General features: G+C 38.3%; 1 protein-coding gene across 2 annotated transcripts in view; it reads right to left on the reverse strand.

Moving 5' to 3' along the window:
- Positions 1-18267, reverse strand: part of cadm1b (cell adhesion molecule 1b) — a 115274-nt gene extending 97007 nt beyond the window's left edge. For both annotated transcript variants that reach the window (XM_063907875.1, XM_063907874.1), the window contains exon 1: positions 18120-18267. In XM_063907875.1, coding sequence (XP_063763945.1) covers positions 18120-18195 — 76 coding nt within the window. In that variant the 5' untranslated portion in view covers positions 18196-18267. The remainder of the gene's footprint in view (positions 1-18119) is intronic.
- Positions 18268-20710: the final 2443 nt, after the last annotated feature.

A 20710-nucleotide genomic window follows, 5' to 3' on the forward strand; every position in this document is an offset into this window, starting at 1 on the left:
ACAGCAAGACAGGAGGGTTTGTAACAGCGAGGGAGGCAGGATGAAAGAGCAAATCAAGTCAAGATCATTGAGAGGTGAGAAACAAAGCTGTGCCAAGCTTTACTGTTGTGGGAAGAGAAAAAAGCACCTCACCCCAAGGTTACTATCAGCCAGGCTATGTGCAGCAAATGAAATACTCAAGGAAGACATAAGTCTCATTAAGGCCCATAAAGGACATCCCTAATAAAATCCTCAGTCTGACATGCAAGAGCTCTCCAGTGATGGCTGATTAATTGCTGGTGCAAATGAAAGCATGAGAGATAGCCATGGCTCTGAGGCTGTAATTTATCCTCTCCTGTCCTGTCTTGTCCTGGCAGCCTGGGGAGATCGCCCAAGAAGACAGGAGACGGAGAGTGGGTGGTTGGATCAGAGGTGGGAGAGGGGTATCATCTTCATATCATGTGGGGGGAAAACATGTTTAGGTGGCCGGTGCGATCATTTGTTTAGATTGTTGCTGTTATAACAAGCTGTATGTGCTGACATCGGTGTCTCGATGGGGGGAAAGAAATTGCAGGTCAGACTGATAATGATGACATGGTCCGTGTGAAGAAATATGGTGGCGGCTGAAGATGACCCAAAATATATTCTAGGCAGTCATACATCAATGCTGCCCAGAACAAAATATGCTTTTTTATGACAGCGCACTCTGTAATCCATCAACAATATAATCTTACTGATTCTGAGTCAGGGTATATATATTTCATCATTTCATCAGTGGCTTTTGTCAGATCTGTGTTTATGATTAAAAGAGTCGCTTCTAATGACAGGAGAGCATACTTGTCAAACATAGGGCTAATGAGTGAGAAATTACATCTATAAAATGCTTTGATGCTTTGCCTTTAATCATATCTGATTCAGACTAAAGTGGATTAATCAACGGTTAAGGGAAGCTTTAAGAATCGCCGATGACGTAACGGGGCGCCTGCAGTCGAGGTTATAAGACAGACATCCTGTAGGGGTCCAAGGACAATCTGGGCCAGGATAATGCCCAGCTGAGGCCGGACTCACACCTGCCCTCTAACTGTAATAAGTGGCTGTGGTGCATCAAGAAGAATGAGAAAGGAAACAAAGGAATGGGGGACAGGAAAAAAAACAAGGACATCCCTGCATGGGCACAGCAGCTACTTTTATAGGAATTGGAGATCCCGCTGTCCTGGTAGTACTTTATCATGTAGCTGCCGTAATTTGCTTAGAATAACCTGCTTAAACTCACACTCTAAGAATGAGAAACAAGCTGTTGTTTTTAGTTAAAAAAAAAAGAAGAAATATTTGGCAGTTCTTAGCTGTTACTATTTATTTTTTGTTTCATGTGCTAATAGCTGGCAACGATGCCTTACATAGCTTTTTGTTTGTGTTTGTATTTAATTGGCAGGATGGGATTCCTGCTAATTGGTTTATCCTTACTGTTATACTCATTGTCGGGATGACAAATGTAAAAAGCTTAATCTGATTTCCACCTCAAAGTATGGGGCTTGAGGCTTGGTTATATAGTCAAAATCTTTTATCCCAATTCATGTCATTATAACACCATTCCCTTCAGTCGGTCAATACTGCCCAACTTAACGCTTTATCCAAACCTGTCTATGGCTCTCAGCCAGAAGCCCATCTGTTCCTACTTAAAACCTAAATCTTAAATAAAACGGATAAGAAATATGTTCATTTGTAAATTGTTAACTTTTTGGGGACTATTTTCAACTCAGGAATCATACACATTTAGTCTCCAAGCAAATATTAATAACAGATTAATTAGCTTTCATTTGCATTTGTGCTTTGGCAGTAAAAGAACTGTACTGTATGGCAAAGAGGAATGTTTGGAACTTCCAGTTTGATCACATCATCTGAACCGGTATGTTTCAAGGTGAAAACCACTGTGAACACACATTAATCTGCAATAGAGTGCCGCAGGACCGAGTCCTAAAACCCAGAAGTGAGTTAGCATTTTACAACTTTCGGTTCCCTCGCCTCAAAGTCAATGCAATTTCTCCATAGGATTTTGGAAAATAGCTCGAAATAAGGTCTGAGGTTGACACAAATTTAAGAGAAGGATCACGTTTTGTTCTACGACATTAAATACATCCCCAGTGCATAAAAGTGCATTTATCAAACAGGTTCGTTTTCCACAGATCTTATTTTTTAAAATATTCCAAAAGCCTATGGAGAAATTGCATTGCTTTTTTGTCGAATGCACAGCCTAATTCCGGGTCGGCTTACAAAAATACGTCATCCCTGTGGCGCTCTATAAGGCCTCTAAATATGTTATCCCAATAGAAATAATAGAAGTGGTAGCTAGCCACAACACCAAAAGTAAGGCCTGGATTTTTGCTTCACTTAAGTATGAAGAATAGCCAGTGGTCTTGGCTCAAATGTAGACAGCTACGCTTTAGCCCAAGACATTTGGACAGACAGCAGTAGAATGACGGCGCTGTCAGGATGTGCAGTCTAACAAGCTGCTTGGAGCTGAACGAATGACTGAAAAATGTAACTGAAACCACCAGTACGACAAAAAAAAAGCCCTAAAGAAACATCCCCTAAACACAATTGGCAGTTTAAGTGATGCTTAACACAACAACATGGAAGCGATAGCTTAATAACGGGAAACAGAAGCATCAGACGACTGCGGCTGTTGGAACGAGTGACGGCCCACTGCCAGACTCATTGTCACTGTCTGCTGGTGGTGCGTATGCTGCAGCTCTAACAGATGATATATCATGTGAACCATCATACAGCTGGCTAGAGTGATGATGATTTAAAAGGCTTGGTGAGAGGAGACAGCACGTCTGAAAGCCTTGTTTCACTGTGTCCGCAGTCTGATGTGACGCATCCAGAGTCACCTTCAAATGCAGCTCCTCTTGAAGGCTTGATGGGTCTCATAAATACCAGTTGTAATTATGATCCACCAGCAAACAAAAATCTCCATTTTGCTGGCCATTCTGACAAGAGTTAGGGCAAACCAACTATGCTTTTTGCATATCTTGTCTGACTGATATGTCATTGTGACGGTTTAATACTCCATAATTATGCCATTGTGGATGCCTGATGGCGTGTCTGGCCCATGTTGGCAATACACGGCCGCGGTGTGAAGAGTGAGATGTTCTGCCGCAAATTGCGTCAGCGTTGATGACATAAGAGGTGATGAATATTCGGAGGTGACCTACTCAACACAAAGAGCGATGGCCGCAGACAAAAACAAACATGCAGTTGGTTTGTCTGCTCGAGTGTCTAGGGAAGCATTAAACATCATTATGCATGTCACCCATCACACTAACAGTTTGTTTTCTATGAATATATCATTTCAAACTTTAGGTGGTGGATAAGCACGAGGTGACAGCATTTTCCTAATAATGTCGCTTACATTTACAATATTTTCTGACTGACGGGTGCTTCCCTGAAGGCCCAGGCAACTGTCATTCAACACTTCGTCAGCCATGGGCTCAATGTGTCATCCATGAAAGTTACCTCTGCTCTCTTTCTATCTACCTGTGCTGCTAATCAATAAGTTATCAAGTTAAATAGACAACCAGTAACTCTTCATTTTGCGGAATGGATGTGTACAGAATATATAAAGGACTTTCCCTGCTTCTTCTGACATAAATGTGCAACAGTCCCTTTCCAGATAATGAACCAAAGGCTGAATATACCTTCATGACATATTTTACGTATAAGTTTGCCTTCTCTTTGCTAAATTGTGATACAACTTATTGTAATTGCATTCAAATTTCTGTCTACCGTGTAGCTATAAAAAAAACTGCATTTATATCCATCAGTCCTTGAATAGGGTTCCATTCTCCCAAAATGACGTTTTCTTTTATCAAAGCATTAGTTTGACACTGCAGGAAATGTTGGCTGTGAGGCAGAGGAAAAGATTAACACCATCATCTGTTCTTTAAATAAACGAAACGATTACCTTAGCTTAGCACAAAGAAAGGAAACAAGAGGGAAACAGCTAGCTTAGGTCTGACCAAAGGTAAACAAAATAAATAAACAACTACCAGCGCCTCTGAAGCTTAGTTATTAACACAATAAATATATGCTGTTTACTCCTCGAGACGAGCAAGGAAACTATTAGGTAAGCAAAAACACGAGAAGCAAAAGAAAGGTGCTCCGTAAAATCTGATACTTTGATACTTTGAAACTCTGTTTTTTTCCCTGAAAAGAATATGATACATAATTAATAAATTGGCTATGACAGAAATTCTCATCATTGACCATAACAATGATTGAGTCCTACTTACAGTCTTTATGCTAAAGTCAGCTGATGCTCTTCTGACTGAAGCTTCATATAAATTACAGAAATTAGAATGCAATCTTCTTATCAAACTTTGAGCAGCAAGAAAGCAAATATCATTGTTTTCTTATCCAGACTAAAAAGATTAAACTAAATAAAATGTGTGTTCTGCTTGATTGAGAGTAGTTGGATTCCTTTGATAGACAAAACACCACAATATGTGTCTGATATTAAGCGTACCGTTATAAGCGTAATTGAAGCACAGCAAGATGCTACTAAATTCAATTTCTACAAATGGGTCCCTTAACACACATTCCAACCTTGAGATTGGACAAAGGGGACAAAAAGCTGCAGCTCAGCCATACACATCTGTAGCGGGGAGGCGAGATCTGTATAAATGAAAGCCTAACCTAATACCTTGGACTGATCTGCAACCTTGACTGAAGTCACTGAAAAGAGACCAATTGAAACACATATTTGTCCTGTTCTATACTATACTTGCACAAAGGGACAAATAAAGATTGGATATTTACAACTTTACTACAAATAAGGCATGACATCAGATATTTACAGTAGATGAAGCAAGATAAGATTTGAGTTGTTCAATTTCTTCTCAAATTAATGACTCAAACAACAAGAGTCAAAGACGTAGGTAAAGGCAGAGAGGATCAGGAAATAATTAGAAAAATATTCCTAAATTTTGAACATTGTACATCAAGAGAGAGAACGTATAACAGTAAGCACAAAATCATTAAGTTGGAAACAACTTCGACCTGAATATAAATGAGGTACTAGAGGTGATATTCAGGTGTTTATGAATCTTAAAGTTGAGAAAATTAGATAACTGTCAAAGGTATCACTTTCACACATGTGAAAGCATGATCAGTGTGGAGCTAGCTCTTAGCAGCGTCAACCTTAAAAAGAATACCATAAAATAATGTGTTATGACGTGTTATAATAAATCACAAGGACTATTCTGTCCTCAAATCCAAACCATCACAATGTTCATTCCTTCATGGTCTTTATAAACTCTTTATTGCTATGACCTAAACCCTTTTTTAAATCGCACTACAATTCACATAATGCACATTATTTATTGTGTTTTCTAGATTAACAAAGCAGTACAAAAGATAAAGACAAGGTTAGACTGACAGAAAAGAATCCAATGCCATGATGTGTGTATATTTTTACCTGGGTTAAAACTTTCTAGAGGTTCTATTGCTTCAACACAAGCAAGGCTGCTTTCTGATGATTCAAATAATTCCAGCCGCTCTTCAAATGAAACATTTTGATGGATTATGCAGTGTCAACCTTCACCACACTGAACACATTTGAATAAATGTAGATTTGAGATTTACTGAAAGATGAGGCCAACGTGTCAAAATGATACACAACTGCATGCAAATGCTCCGTGCTTTGAAGCTGTGGCATTTCAAAAATGTGCGGTGGATTTTTTACAAACTTCCATGTAGCAAATATAAATTGTTTTTCCATGTTAATTTCTTTTATTCCGGTGGCTGTCACACTGCATATTGCATATTGTCATATTGCACCGACAGGAAGTAATAATGGTGATTTGTCTGAGATCTATTATTTTACCACAGACAAAGTTTCCATTTGCCATCATATTATTAGAAATTCAATGAGAAAAGCTTTAAATGTGAAGAGGTTCAGTTAAATTGGCCGGAACGTACAATGTAAAAATACAGAGGGAATAAAACAGCAATTTGTGCACACAGAGAGAAACAATCAGCACAGACCTCCGAAGATGTGACATTTGGATACAAGTGACAAAAATGAAATCATGTACAACAACCCTATTATAAATGTATGCCATTTGACAACCCTTAAGTCCACTGATATTTGAAGCAGAATAATCCACATTGTGCAGGTCCAGCCTATTTATTCATGCACAGATCTTGGTTCTTTCAGGCTTGGGAAATCAGCTTTTGCTTCAATATCGCTTTTGTCACACACATACTTCCCTGCCCTCACTAACTACACTATCTCCCTGCCTGTTCAAGCACAACTTTATGCTAAGTAAATCATTTACATATCCCGAGCAGCCTATCTACATTTTCCAATAAAACCCTAAATTGATGGATGTCATCTTAGTGCTCACAGGCAATAACTCCTGCTGCTTCCAAATAACAATATGTTTTGGTTTTATGAGGTCTAGACATGCTATTCTTTTTAATGACATCCCTAGGCCAGCGCTGTTTACATTTATTGATATCTGTTTTTAGAACGAAACCACTTTTTCTTCCTCAAAGGTTTCCTATACAGAGCTAAGTTTGACTTATGGTGGTAAAACAATACTTTTCCTTTGAGAGTTTGACCACCGAGTTTTGCTCACATATTTCTCAGAGATCCGTTTTTCTGAGACTACATTTATTTTATATTTGAAAACCAATAAAAGACAACTGTGAACGACTTCATAGTTTGGTTTTAGGAGTTTTATTGAAAGTGCCAGATAACATCTGTTTCTGTTTGTCCATTCAGAGTACAAATCAATTTCAAAACATGAGATTTATATATCCTTTAAATTTAAATGTAATTTGAAAGCCCATATTTTCTCTAGGCATGATGCAAACATTAACCAGATGTTCAGTTGTATTTAAAGTTGAACATGATAAATAATTGTTATATAATCAAATAAAAATGAGCACAAATGAAATGTCAATTGTTTTGCAATTTGTATTTCCTTTCATTTTCAAACTAAATTCTTATTATGCACTACTGGGTAAGATTCGGTTGAAAGTATCTACCTCCAAACTGGGAATGAAACTGAGTCTATGGCTGCATAAACTGACAATTCAAGTAATTATCCTGTTTACAACTCAGAAATAATTATACTGTTTATGAGCTGCTGTGCCTGAAGAAAATAAGAGTGCAAAATTGTGTTTTGTGTCGTTTGCTCGCAGGAAAATATAGCCCTTGCACTCTGAGAAGTAAATGGTGCTTACATACAGTACATGCAACTTATACTTAATGGACTGACAGAAGGAGCTTTTTATGTGAACAAAATTAATGCTTACAAAAAAATAACATCCATATGTTCTTAGCCAACATGACGGGTTTGTCATATTTCAGTCCAAGTGCAGAAAGGTTCAGTGCTGATATGTTGTGTCACTACATTTCACCATTTATTGTTAAACCCTTTCTTCTAAAACCATATCATTAATATGCAGCAACATAAAAGCACATTTAAAGAAGTGAAAGAAAATAGGTGAAACTGTGCTGATGAGTGCCTGCATGTGTTCTGCCTCGGAGGATCACAGAAAACCATTTGTAACAGTTTTAGAGAAGGCACAGATTTTGCAATGACCAATTACACTTATGAGAGCATCAGGGACTGTCAAAACTGATTGCAGGAATGAGCGGGGAGAACAATAAGGAAATTCTGTGTGAGTGATGAACATTGGTTGTCCCTCAACAATTCTGTGCACACTGAAGTATGGATTTCTGCTTGTGAGCTACAACAGCGTCCACAAAGACAAAGGTCCCTCTTGTCACACACCTGCTCCGAGTACCAGAGTGTGCAGAGTTGCCACTTTGTCAATCTGTCGGAGAAGTGCACACATCTTATCTACTCTATCCGTACTAGTTTGTCATGAAAATGCTGCTCTGAAGCTTCCTTTCAACATTTAAATATTTTAAGTTCCCTACATACTGCATATACTGTTTGTTTTTAGGAAAACAATGTGGCACAAAACTGTGACTTTTTTTAGAATACATGCTTGGCCTTTAACTGCTTAAGTTAATAATTAAATGTTGAAACTGAATGTGAGGTTGGAATGAATTTATGTTTTAACCTGACTGTGTCTGTAAACCTCTCAACAGTTTTATGTAAATAAAAAGGAAGATAATTTGTTAGAGTTGTAAAGTTATTGAGTGTCAATGGGTGCGTCCTCCCAAAAGAAGCCACAAAACTTCAGAGCAGTTTCCGGAGGCAGCATCAAAAATAGTACACTTTTGAGTATATTTATATATGCAAGTACAACTGCTCTTCTATTTTTTTCTTTCCAGACGCTGGTGGAACAAAGAACAAAGGACAGATGAAAGAATTAACTTGTGAAGTGGAAATCTGACAAGTGGAATCGGCTTATCTTGACAAATGAATAGTATTAATGAAGGTCTGACACATCCATGGTGAGTGCTTTTAGCACTAAAACTACTTTGTACTATGTAAGTTTTACAAGACTTTTAATAAGAAAGTTATATAAGGTGCTGGAAAGAAAAAGAAGCAAAAGAAAATAAACATCCACACATAATGATAAAGAAAAAGTGTGCTCTGTTGACTCCATTAAAGGACCAAAGCTCATTAAAGGAGACCCCAACAAAACACCTTTAACACCCCTATTAGAGCCAGATGGGAAGAAAGGAAGTGAAACATAAAAAAAATACATCCAAACATATGTTACATATGAAAAGCAAAAAAGTAAATACAAAAGAATTGGTTTAATGAATAAAACGTGTTAGGAGAAAATACACAGTTTGTCTGATCTGATCTTTAAAAGACAAAAGGTGAACTACTGTAATATAAACAAAAACGTGTTTGTGATTTGCTAAATGTCTTAAGGATTTACACATATTTTTAAAACCAGCACAAAAAAAGTGTTTTAAATATATCTTATTTATTTGCTTTTTTCTTTTTATATGAAATGACATGTTGTTTAAAGTGTTTGGAGTGTGTTCAAAACACAGCATTTACAGTTTATTTTTGGTCAAAGGCACTCTTTAATTACAATACAAACAAATAACAGTATGAAACAACTAAAAAACAGACCTATTAATTATTAATTTTTCATTTGTTTGATTTAACTTGCACATTTTGCAGTTGATGTCTAACAACAAAAATATGAATTGTTAAAATATTTCAGTATTTAGATTTTCATATAAACTAAACAGAATACAATACATTTTAGTTTATAGCACGGTTTACGAGAATAAGAAAAGAGCAATAATCGTATAAAATGCAAGTCATCACCCATATAAGCCCCAACAGGCATTTGCTTTGATAGAAACATAGTGACATATAGTATTGATAGAACGTTTATGTGTGAGTGATGTGGAGTCGCCTATTTTGTAAATAAATATAAAGACTCACAAATAAACATTTTCAGTTTTGCAAAGCACAAACCAGGATTTGATTTTGAAAGAAATAATATGCAGTGCAGTGTGTGTGAGCTGCTGGCCGCTTGAATGTTTGGCAGCTTTACTTTGCTTGTTAGCTACAGGCCGACTGCTATTTGAGAGCACTGGATCGAGCCCATATTTCCTTCCAAATACATTTACCTGTCATCTCAGATGTAAACAATGTGACTTTGAGTTTCCCTCTTCCATTAGCTCTATTGCCTCCCATGTCTCTGTGCAGTGCAATGACTCAAGTATGAGAAGTAATCAATAGGCTTCTGGTTTGGCTGAATGAGTCTCAGTGCTTGGTTTGCACAGTCTTGATCAGCCTGACAATGACAGATTATGGTGCTGTATCTGAGAGTAATTAAGATGGGTCTATCGTCACGCTGATAACTCAAGAGCATGATGCCCCCGAGGCATGCAGCACCAACCTGTCAGACAACAGCTCTCCTCTGTGTAAACAGCATCAACATTTTCTTATGCATCACCTTGAGAGGAGGCGAGAAGTCGTGCTGCCCCCACTGTTAATTCTCTAAAGAGGATCAGTTTTTTACATCATCGTAGATGCTAGAGTGAAGGAAGATGTAAAAAACCCAATTATTTAAAATCTTATCCCATCAAAATGGTCTCGATATTAATACCATCAACCAAACCCTTTAATGATAATCACTGTTTAAAAAGAGTCAAATGAAGAGTTCAACATGTTGGGGAAATTCAATATGCCTCTTACTTAAAGAGAAGAAGATTGATACCACTCTGAAGTTTGCAAACTAGCACATGTAAAGCATAAAAGAAAATGAAAGAAATCAATAAAGTTTGTTTTTTTAATGTAACAAAAATGGAGTTAAACAACGATCATTTGCAATTTTACATGGAGTTATGTACCAAATTATTTCTTGGTCTCTAATGGTTGCTTAGCAACTGGTCCAAGCAACCTTGATTTTATTTTAGATTAAAGAAACAAGGCTTGACAGGTTAGGGATTAGAAGATTAAGAGTTAAGAGAAGCAGGATTTTGTTTATCTTTGGGAAGACCCAAGCTAGTAGTTGCCTACTGTTTCCTGTCATTATGCTAACTTAAGCTAACCAGCTCTTGGTAATTATTTAAAATAAATGTAAGAGGGGTTTGATTTGTATCATCTCGCTCTCATTATGCATATAAACTTACTTCAAATCCGCACATCTACCTGTACAGTAGCAGCAGTGCTGAAATGATCTGTAGATTAACCAATTAGTCAAACATTACCAATTGTGTGGTACAGGTTCTTTAATGTGAGGATTTGCCTTTTTTCTCTCTTTTACAATGTATAAATTGAAATTGGGCTGTAGGACTTTCTCGTAACATTTTGCGTCCTGAATAATGAGACAGTTAAAGAAATTACAGTTTCTCTTTCTTCTTAAGCATATTTAATGTTGTTTGTTTGAATATGTATTTGTTCTTTCCAGCTGGCAACCCTGGGTGTGTTGTTCAAATAAAATTAGAGGAACATTAGGGTGCAACCGAGGCACTGCTGAAAAGAAATCCAGGAAGTTGGAAGGACCTGGCTTTTCTAATGTTGTCCCCAAGTCTAGCTACATCCTGCTGTGTCAGGGAATAATATTTCATTCAGTCTGCATAAATGCATTTGCAAACCGCACTCCAACAAGAAAGGGAGGGACTGATTCCAGGGGATGCTGTTAGGAGAGTATGGTGCCTGTAGCAATATCTCTGTATATAAGCAATAATTAGATTTGTTTCTACTCTTATCTCAGAACAAAGCATGGCATCAGCAGCACATTGTTTTTCTATTAGCAATGCAAGTTTTATCGATTAGTTTCCTTTTGGCACTCACGCATAGTACCTTTAGGTTTACTGGTGATTATTTTCCAGAGGAGTTGCATTACTTGCTTGCTTACAGAGTTTAGCTACACAGTGGTTATTTTATCAGTCTCAGATCTGCCCAAACAAGCACAGGGAGGAGACGGAGAGGTGCTGCTCCGCTCCTGTTGTCTGAGATGCAAGGTGCAGCAACTCAGCTCTGCCAGATAGACAAAAGCTGTTGCCTTCAGATTATAGTAGAAGTAAATGGCCTGGTGTGAAACCACAGTGCACTCTGTGAACTTATTAATGTCTGAATGTTGCTTAAATAGTAAACTATGTAATGATAAGGCTAGTCATTGGTTATTTCTCTTGGTTAAACAGACAAAAACATTGCAAGCCCACAGAAGTCCAACCATCTGCAGCTGGTGATTAAAGCACCCAAACCTTTTTCATTCCAATTGAAGCAGTGGATTAGCGGGAGCTCGATAACTAAATGTATTGATCAGAGTCTCTCTCTCAGAAAGTCCTTTTTCCTCCACATTGATCAGCAGTTATTTAGTCCTAATGTTGTGACTTCTAGTCTAAGACTCATTCACTCTTAAACTCTTTTTTTGAATTCCCTGAAGCTGGTACTGTTCCAAACACAGCATAGTTTATAAAAAAAAGAATTTATAGATTTTGGATGGTCCACAATATGTTGAAGAAACAAGGTAACAGTGAGTATAAAGGATAAATTCCCTGCTTGTCATCATCATCAACCAGAAATAAGCTTTCTCTATTTTTAAGCTGTAATTGTGGTTCCCTTATATCCCAGTCAGGGCAATCTGATAAATCCCATAACAGAGCAATGTTGCACCTGAAATTTTCAATAGCATCATTCGTGCCGCCAGAGCGAATTTGCGTCTATCTACGACTTTACAAGTAATCGCGACGCACCCAAAAATCGCATCATGTCCGGTGTGAACGCACCATAAACATGACTACAGATAGAATACCTACCTGAGCTGAATCAGAGTCATTGTAAAAAAAACTGGATCACCATCACACATGGTTTAGCAGTATTTGAGAATGAGGCTGACCAAGCTAACTGAAAATAGAGGTGTTGTCATTCATGTGAAATGACAGAAAGACACTTAACACAATTAATTGTTGAGCTTTTAAGATTAGACAAGTAACTGGCAGAAAATGTGGATTTTCATAAAAACAGGGCATACCTCAAATGGTTGTTATTTACATGAATGTACAAAAACTCATGGTTTTAGGTACACAAAAGTAAGAGACTAGAGCCAGGCTAGCAGCTGACTACATCTGTCATTTTATAATTAGCTGTTTATCATGTTGGCATCCTAACATCGGCTACGTAGCAGTCAATATGAAGTACTGAGGTTTTTACTTTGGATTTTTCTTTTTTGTCATTTCTATATATATTTCCTTTTTAATGATAATTGTGGCTCTATATTAAAGGGTGAGGAATCCTCCAAAACACTTTCAATTCATCCTTAGGGGGAACATATCGTGTATACCAAATTGGTTGCAATCATCAATCCAGTCGTTGTTGAGTTTAAACATTGTCTACCTCATTTTGGCGCAAGAGGAAAAGTCTGAGAATCTACAAAGCCATGAGGGATTATCCTGATTGCACATACTGCATATGAAGAGTCTCTATTGAAATCATTACTTGACAATAGACAGTCCAGCGAATACCGCATATAGTGAATTCAGTATTTAACAGCAGATGGTTTCTTCCTGCAGTCCCTGAACAACTTTATTTGACTGTAATAAAATGTAGGGAACGTTCAAATGTATCAAAGTTTGAATCCCATCCAGCCTTTGTGAAAACACAATTACTGGCATCTGTGGTATGAATGGTCAGATTAATATCCTTTTTATAAATATCATTCTTCTGAATTCTTATCTCTTAATATTTGTGTGTGAATTACGGTACAGTAACGGTGCAGGTTAACGGAGGATATTTGCCCAAAGAAAGTAGCCCACTGTGCTTTGACTGCTTCACGGCCTTAATGGTGGCTTGTAATTGCTCCATCACCCATACTAATGTGCACTCTATGCCCCTTTCAAAACAAAAACATTGCATTTCCTTTTTTTCTCATTGTGGGCCTGATTTTCACTGTCTGAGCATCGCAGCCAATAGAGTGAGGTCTCTCAGATCCAGGGAAAAGCGAGAACAATGTCATATTCATAAGCAGAGACATCAGCTCTCCTCCTCATTACCACAGCACAGTCATGAATGGAAGCTTCTGTCCCCACAATCATGAAAGGACCTGTCATCTGTCTGTTTCTCCTAATTGACTGTTTACTACATTTCAACACAGACAGACAGACAGATTTTCCATCGTCCTCAGTTTGTCATTCAGTTTGACACCACAGTACAAATCCCTTACATAGAAATGTCCCGAGTTTCTAGTTACTGCATGAGTCATAGTGATAGCATGTCTTTAGAACCACTTCTGTGACCTTGAGAACCTCATACAGAATTTACTTGAAGTTCCCACTGTTACATATGTGTTCAAAAGCTCTTATCCCCAGCACCCAAGGTTATGTTTTTAAGTAAGACATTGTGTTCTTTCAGAAACTAAAAAAAAAAACCAAGGATAGAAAAAGATTACTTCTTTATCTTCCAACATGTACTTCCATAACCAACTTCATTCTGTAGCTGACTTGCTGCAAACTCTGACTTGGAAGGACCAATACTAAAGTGAATTTTAAAGATCCTATTTGAAAAAAGCAATCTCAAAAGGGAGCATGAAGATTGATCGCGCACACACACTTGCCATGCTTGGACAAGGTAGTTATGGTTAAAAACATTCCATTTACAGAGGGGAACTTCAATACACACACACACACACACACACACACACACACACACACACACACACACACACACACACACACACACACACACACACACACACACACACACACACACACACACACACACACACACACACACACACACACACACACACACACACACACACACACACACACACACACACACACACACACACACACACACACACACACACACACACACACACACACACACACACACACACACACACACACAGCAACATTCAAAGCAGATACAGCAGAAGAACACAGCCTGGAGGTGGGATGTCCTTTCTGAATGATAACAGCTGAGCCCACAAGACATACTTTGTTACCAGTGGCTAAATTCCTTACATGCATTTGCTGCCAATTCTCTGCCAGCCCCTCCCTTTCTAACAGGAAGATTAGCTGCCACCGCACAAAGTAGTGCCATGCATTATCTAGCAATTAGAGTGAGGCTTATTAAGAAGAGTTTAATGTAAATTTAATGAGCAATAAATTCATTTTCTTTAAATAGAAGAGTTTATTATTGTTACAAATGATGTACTGTGGTGATCTCGAACGTACCGGCGATGAAATACTTCACAAGAGGGCACATATCAATGGGCCATTAAGTACGGTGTTAAATTCATCCTGAAACATGGTAGCCTACTATACTGTAAGTGCTACTTTATACCGATTATGGGGAGAATGCCACTTCAGTTTTCTACAGAGATAGCAATGATGTATGGCGTATATTATATTCATAACAGGTAGTAGGCATTACCTGATTAGATGAGTGAAAAAAGCAAACATTCTCAGGATTCAGCTTCACAATAATGAAGTGCGGCTGCTTTTCTTTATCTCATGCAATGATACACTTTTTGAGGTTTAATGAAACAAAAAACTGGAAGGCATAAACGGCTATGAAAGCTTTTTATATTAAGTAGTATAGATAGAAGGATTAATGAAATAATTGATAAATTAATTGACAAATAACTTTATAACATTGATAATTATTAGTTATGGTCTTGGTGAGAGGAGTCTATTACTGTAACTAAAGTAATTACTCCAGCATTATACGTAAGCGCAATTTGTTTATTTTTCTTTTGTGTTACTTCTTACTCCCTTTTCCACAATTTGTAATTGATGGCTTCAGTTCTTTGCAGAACGACATTTTAGTACCAATCCCAATCTAAGACTATTAAGAAAAATGTGCGTTTTTAACCCTATGTGAAAAAAGCAGAATTTAGCCAACACTCACAGGGTGATTGTTTCTGCGTCATGAGTATATACCCTACGTTTTTCCTGTTTTATAGGTACATATTATTATAAAGTGAATCTGAATGCACGGCTGAAGTGTACTAATGGTTGGGTTGGACAAATTCTGGGTGGAGGTGTTTTCTGGATACTTATACATTTAGATGCTACACTTTACAAATACTCCTCTTTAACAACAGAATTATTTAAACATAAATATTCCATCGAAAAGGCATTAACTAGTTGTTTAAAAAGAGACAGCCTTGGAGTTCTTCTTATTAGTTTTGCAGGACCGAAGTATTTTTACACTGTTGTTATTCTACTATGACTTAAATCCACAGGATTTGAATACTTCTACTGGCTCTATAACCGTTTGTTAAAAATGCATATACAGGTATGGTTGTGCTTCCTGTAAGCCGCAATACGTAACACTGAAAGAGAAGAAGAAAAACACACAAGGAGATCAGCACTTGTTTGTCAACTGAAAAACCAAAAAAAACTAGCAAAACACCAGAATGCACACATTGTAAACAAACACAGATTGAGGGCAGAGCAGCATACTGCTAGCAGATTCTCATCAGTATCTGTTTCAAAGCCAAACCCCACCATAAGCAGCAAGAGACGGACATCTTCAATTATTCACCCTGTCACATGCAAACTGGCAACCAAGAGCACTGTAACAACTGTATGTTTCCTTTTGTTTCTGTGATCCCGTCTCTCAGCGGCGCCTTGAGGCTTCATGACAGCTTGTATTGATCCACTTCACCATCACTCAGCCATGACGAATGACTTTAAGCTGGCAATAAATGGGATTATGTAACCTTCTGAAATTCGACCATCTGATATGTTATAACAGGTCGGGCCCCAGGAGCCGCATACGTAGAAATACTGGTAAACAGATTTTCTGTTAAAAATAAACATTTCATCACGAGATGCTCACCAGTGGCATGTTTTTACATTTACCAGTCTCACTGTTACTGCAAGAACCACTTCCTGTTATGGTGCCCATGCTTAGCAGCCTCTCTTTAAATCAGCCCTCTTTCCATGGTTTCTTTCTAACAAACTGAACACCTATTGTGACAAGCAGCATCCAGTTAGGGGGGCTGTTCTCCTCTCACCACATATCAGGACAAAGTTCAAATCCACTCATTCTGGATTATTAACAAAGGAAAATTGGAAACTGTCAAAAAAACAGACTGTCAGCACTTCACAAAGCAAAAGCTTGGGTGGTATTTTTGCTCCCAGCAGCTGGCACAAAGACAATCAAACAAATGAAAAACCTGAGGTCAGATCAGACTTTCTCTGGCTCTGGGATTTTACCTGAACCATGAAACCGTGCTATCATTTTCCTGCTGCTGCAACCTTCAGAGTATTGAGCTCGAGGTTATTGCTCATTCATGATGCATTATTGTATTTGACTGAGAGGTTAATTAACTTAATGTGACAAGGAGGAGCTACACAGTGCTGTAAATGACATTCAACTGCTATTCAACACTGGCCGTAATAAATTCAACTACTGTGAAATGTAAGCCTTGTAAGCAGTGAGGGGTGGGGGGAAAATCCCACTGTTAAAGACATTTCCTTTAGTAACCTCAATTTAGGAGAAGGTTGCCAATTTCTCTATCTCTCTCACACACACACACACACACACACACACACACACACACACACACACACACACACACACACGCTGTTATGAGTTTCTGCATACCTGTTGATGGGTGATGCAGATACCAATATATGTAGCCACTAATGGCAATTTCAGACAGAGAAAAGGAAGCAATAAGAAGTCAATCAAGTGGACTTCAAGTATAAATATCGCAACTGTTGCTTGCCATTTTAACAACCCGAGGATTGACAACACAACATGTCCATCCTACCTCTGGGAAGGATCTAAAGCCACTGCAGGCTGAAATTTTAACCGCTTAGTTAGTATTGTCAGCAGATAGGTTTTCCAGGGGAAAAAAACTCTGACGCATGCATCTCTGATGCAACCGCGGTGGAAAAACGGGGGGAAAGATCGGACTGTGAGACTACAGTGATTGCGCTCATTTAGGCGTCACTGTTCATGCAGTTGCAGCACGCTGGAAAAAATAAAAATGTAAATAAAAACCCTTAGAGCGACATGGCAGATTTACGTTTCCAGCCTCCCTGACAGCAGGAGAAGTAAGGACTGCGGGCTGGAACACACGCTGGCATCAGGGGCTGCAGTTGTGCGGCCAGAGGAAACGGTACGAGACTAGAGCTGCAATGCGTGTTTTCCTTCCAAAGAGCACCTGAAGCTCACGCTTGAGAGATTTGTATAGGTTGAGTTGGGACTATGGAGCTTGATGCGGTATGACTTAAAATATACAAGTGCGTTTGAGTCATGTTCTGCCGGAGAATCGCTCTCATTTCAAAATAAAAGAGCCACGATTCACTGTGCGTTGCCTCCAACTTGCCCTGTAGGACTTATTACTGTACAAGCATCTCACCCGATTATCACAGCTGATACTTTCTCTCCGTCTATGTTATTGTGCAGCACTAACATTACTTTTTACAGCACTCTCTGTAGTAACCTATTGCAGTACAACTCAGGACAACACCCTTTCAATTAGCGTTCAAATTACGAGATAAGAAGCCCAACACAGCGTGGATATTTTGGAGTCAACGGCGGAATCAAAATGATAGAAAGTGATGCTGAAATTTCAGTGGAAGCTTGTGCGCATCTTGCGCGCAAACGCACCACAACTTCTCCCCGGTACTCCTCTGGCTTTAGCTGTGTTAAGCGGGCGATTCTGCATCACAGACACACCGACACACGTACATAAGACACCTCAAAACTTACCTTTCGAAAGAAACGCCACTGAAATCACGAAAACAGAGAGAGGAATAGCGAAAGATCCGCTTCCCGTGATCGCCATGTTGGACACCTGCTTGAGACTGGCGGCGCTAAATCACCTAGAGACGGCCATGGGATGAAAATGTAGACACACGAGAGGCGGAGGGAGGGCTCAAGTAGGGAGCCTGCTCTCATATTGGGCTGCATTATGTTGCAATGACATCTAGGCCTATAAAACAATATAGGAATATTACAGTTTTATCTTAAATAAAATATGAAAACCCAGCGGATAGATTACGGCTGTGATAGTAATACCATGGGAAGTGTGAAATACAATGGAGTGCGGTGAAGTAACTATAAACTCACCACCGAGAACCACAGACACTTTATTGGGATATTATAGTAATTTTCTTTTACGGTTATAGTCTGTTATTTCACGTGGGTGAGTAAGACCAAACTATACTCATCTTGCTGCGCCTTGGTTTTAAAGCTGAAGCACAAATGAGAAAAAAAAGAGAACAGCATTTGTTAATGTTTTTTATACAGTAGAGTAGTCAGCTCAATAGCAGTGTAAGCTGTTGTTTGTTTAACAGAGTGTCTTCTACTCTGCTTGAGGACACTTTGGAGGCTGAATATGTGCTTAACAACCACCTTTTAAAACTGAAACCCATAGTTGTGCTTCTTTTTTAATAACATAATTTAAAACACGCTTTAAAATGTTGAGTTCAAAATGTATTCATTACTATATCCTACTTTTCTTTAAGGCATTTGCTTTTCCCACTTAGTAAGAATTCAGCAACAATAATGAATTAAAGCACTTCTAAGGCAAAACATGCTTATTACAATCTCCATTGCCACAACTTTGAAGTTATCCTGTTTTCTGTGTTCTTTTACTACAGTATCCCACCTCAGTCTGTGTTCAAAGAAAAAACTTATTTTCTTTTCTTTATAAACAAATCTACAGCATGGACAGGGTTTCTTCCCAGTTAATTTTTTTAGGAAGGGAAGATGTGTTTGTATGTTTGTATTTGAAAATGTTTTATGTTTTCGTGAAGTATAAATAAAGAAATGTATGTGTGCTTAATGGACAGGTGTTGTTTGAACAGAAATGTGCAAAATATTGAGAGGGACAGGATTTACTAATGTAAGGTACTTTATGGTGAAACTCTTTCCAGTCCTAACTCAAAGAGTGCCCGGCTTCTTTTAAGCTGCCTATTACATTTATACTTGAAACTGATACTTAATGCTGAAGAGGTGGCACACTTCTCAAAATTGGATAACAAAATCACATTAGAATTTCACATTTTAGTGGTACTGCTTGAATGGGAATTAAACTCTGTAGTAGATTATTAATAAGTGTGACCAATTCAACTCATCTTGTTTGTGTGCTTTAATGTTTCAACCCTCCCCAACACATTCTCACCTGAAACAGCACATTTGGAATATCTTGTGGGAATCACGGTGCTACAAAGAACCATGCATGACAACGTTGAATTTCATTTCCCTTTTTCATTGTGTCAAGACAGCACAAAGGCTGCTAATTGCACAATCTATTCTCTGAGACTGTGTGTCAGTCCTCATTCCATGGATGAGTAGATAACATTTAGAGCTTCACTCTAATGCTGCAGCCGTCCCTATCACTACAGATTGAATTCCACACATCAAATTTATTTCAGATGTTATTATCTGTGGCAGCTTGCCAGTTCTGCCTGCCACTCACACTACATCTCCACAAGGTGTTTTCTGCTCACAGCTTAGGCCGGTCTGCTTTATTTTTCGACAACATATCATTGGTGCATCAGTCTGCACCTGGTGGAGATGTGCTCACTAAGTTATATTTTCACATTTTGTATTTTTGTTGGATTGGTAATAATGTGATTTACAGTACGTCTGATATTTCATATCAGTTCTTTTGCAGCCACAACATCCCACACTACTCCTAACTTTAGTTTTCACTCTTCGGTGATGCCCTACATTTCTGCATGGCATTCCTTTGCTCATGAGAATAGATTGGGTTCCTGGGTCTCTCTAAGAAGAGAAGCCCAGCATCTCTGTCTCCACGAGCAGGATGAATAATGGATGGGAATGGATCCGATGACTGAACTGCTTTATTTGGATACTCTGTAGTAATGGCCATACATTGCCCCCATGTTATGTGTTCGGTAGTGTATGCTCACTCTGCGTATCATGCAAGGAATGGTCAGGAAGAGGTTAAGTAGTTTATTTTGAAAATGTTGCCGAAGAGCAGACTACTGGTTATTTCATTTAAGAGGGCAGTCGGCTGTATTTTTTATTTAAATTAGTAGGGAAAGTGGTGAAAGATTTTCACCAAGGCCTCTTTCTCAGTTAATGTTTAATTAGAAATGCAATGGTTTTAAATTAAGATTTCTTTCCCCCTTGGTATGAAATCAATCAAATTAACAGAAATTGAATTATTTGAGATGGTAATCTACTTAGGCAAACCATTCACCATGAAAATGTTTTCCTCCTGTTGTAACTGAAAGAATAATTGAATCAGACCCTTGTAAGTGACCCTGAATAGCTGAGCAAGAACAACGCTTATTGAAATGAAATGTAGATTCTGTTATCCTTAGACC

This window comes from Eleginops maclovinus, chromosome 18, assembly GCF_036324505.1.
Source record: "Eleginops maclovinus isolate JMC-PN-2008 ecotype Puerto Natales chromosome 18, JC_Emac_rtc_rv5, whole genome shotgun sequence".
Lineage (NCBI taxonomy): Eukaryota > Metazoa > Chordata > Actinopteri > Perciformes > Eleginopidae > Eleginops > Eleginops maclovinus.